Here is a 572-nt window from a genome sequence, read left to right on the forward strand (position 1 = left end):
CCGGTACAAGCGCAGCCAGCTCGAGAGGCAGATGAACTGCGACGTGCTCTGGTGCGTCCTGGTCCTCGTCTGCATGTCTCTGCTCTCCGCGGTCGGTAAGTCCTTCACGGGTCACTGCCGGGGGACGCGGCCCGGCCCATCGTGAGCCCCGGGGGCTGCATGGCTCAGCCAGGTGCCCCGAGTTAAATTGCTCGTCTGCCACCGGCTCGGACTCAGGGACGTTTGCATTGGCACGGGCCACGTTGACATGAGTGGCCTTGGCGCCCTATGCCACTTCCCGGGAGGGAGGACGGTTGGTTCCCCGCGGTGGCAGCGAGTCCAGTGCTCGGAGGGCCTGTTCCCTGGGGACGAGCTAAGAGCAGTGGCGGGGGGAGGAAGGTCACTTGGGCGCGAGGGCGGCCGTCAGGTGGCAGTGCGCGCGCTGGGGCTGCGCAGCCCTGGCCTCAGGGGCGCCCCACGGGGACGGTGTTGAACCTCCGGGTACACGACCTTCGCCACGTCCAGGTGGGTGTGACGTGGCCTGGAGCTCGGGGCTGGGACGGGCATCGGGACGTGGAGGGGGCCTCTGGGCG

General features: G+C 69.2%; 1 protein-coding gene across 1 annotated transcript in view; it reads left to right on the forward strand.

Annotated features, from left to right (window-relative positions):
* Positions 1-572, forward strand: part of ATP10A (ATPase phospholipid transporting 10A (putative)) — an 82,879-nt gene that overhangs the window by 40,945 nt on the left and 41,362 nt on the right. Inside the window, exon 5 of the mRNA XM_015585696.1 lies at positions 4-95. Coding sequence (XP_015441182.1) covers positions 4-95 — 92 coding nt within the window. The remainder of the gene's footprint in view (positions 1-3; positions 96-572) is intronic.

Source organism: Pteropus alecto, unplaced genomic scaffold (genome assembly GCF_000325575.1).
Source record: "Pteropus alecto unplaced genomic scaffold, ASM32557v1 scaffold102, whole genome shotgun sequence".
Taxonomy (NCBI): domain Eukaryota; kingdom Metazoa; phylum Chordata; class Mammalia; order Chiroptera; family Pteropodidae; genus Pteropus; species Pteropus alecto.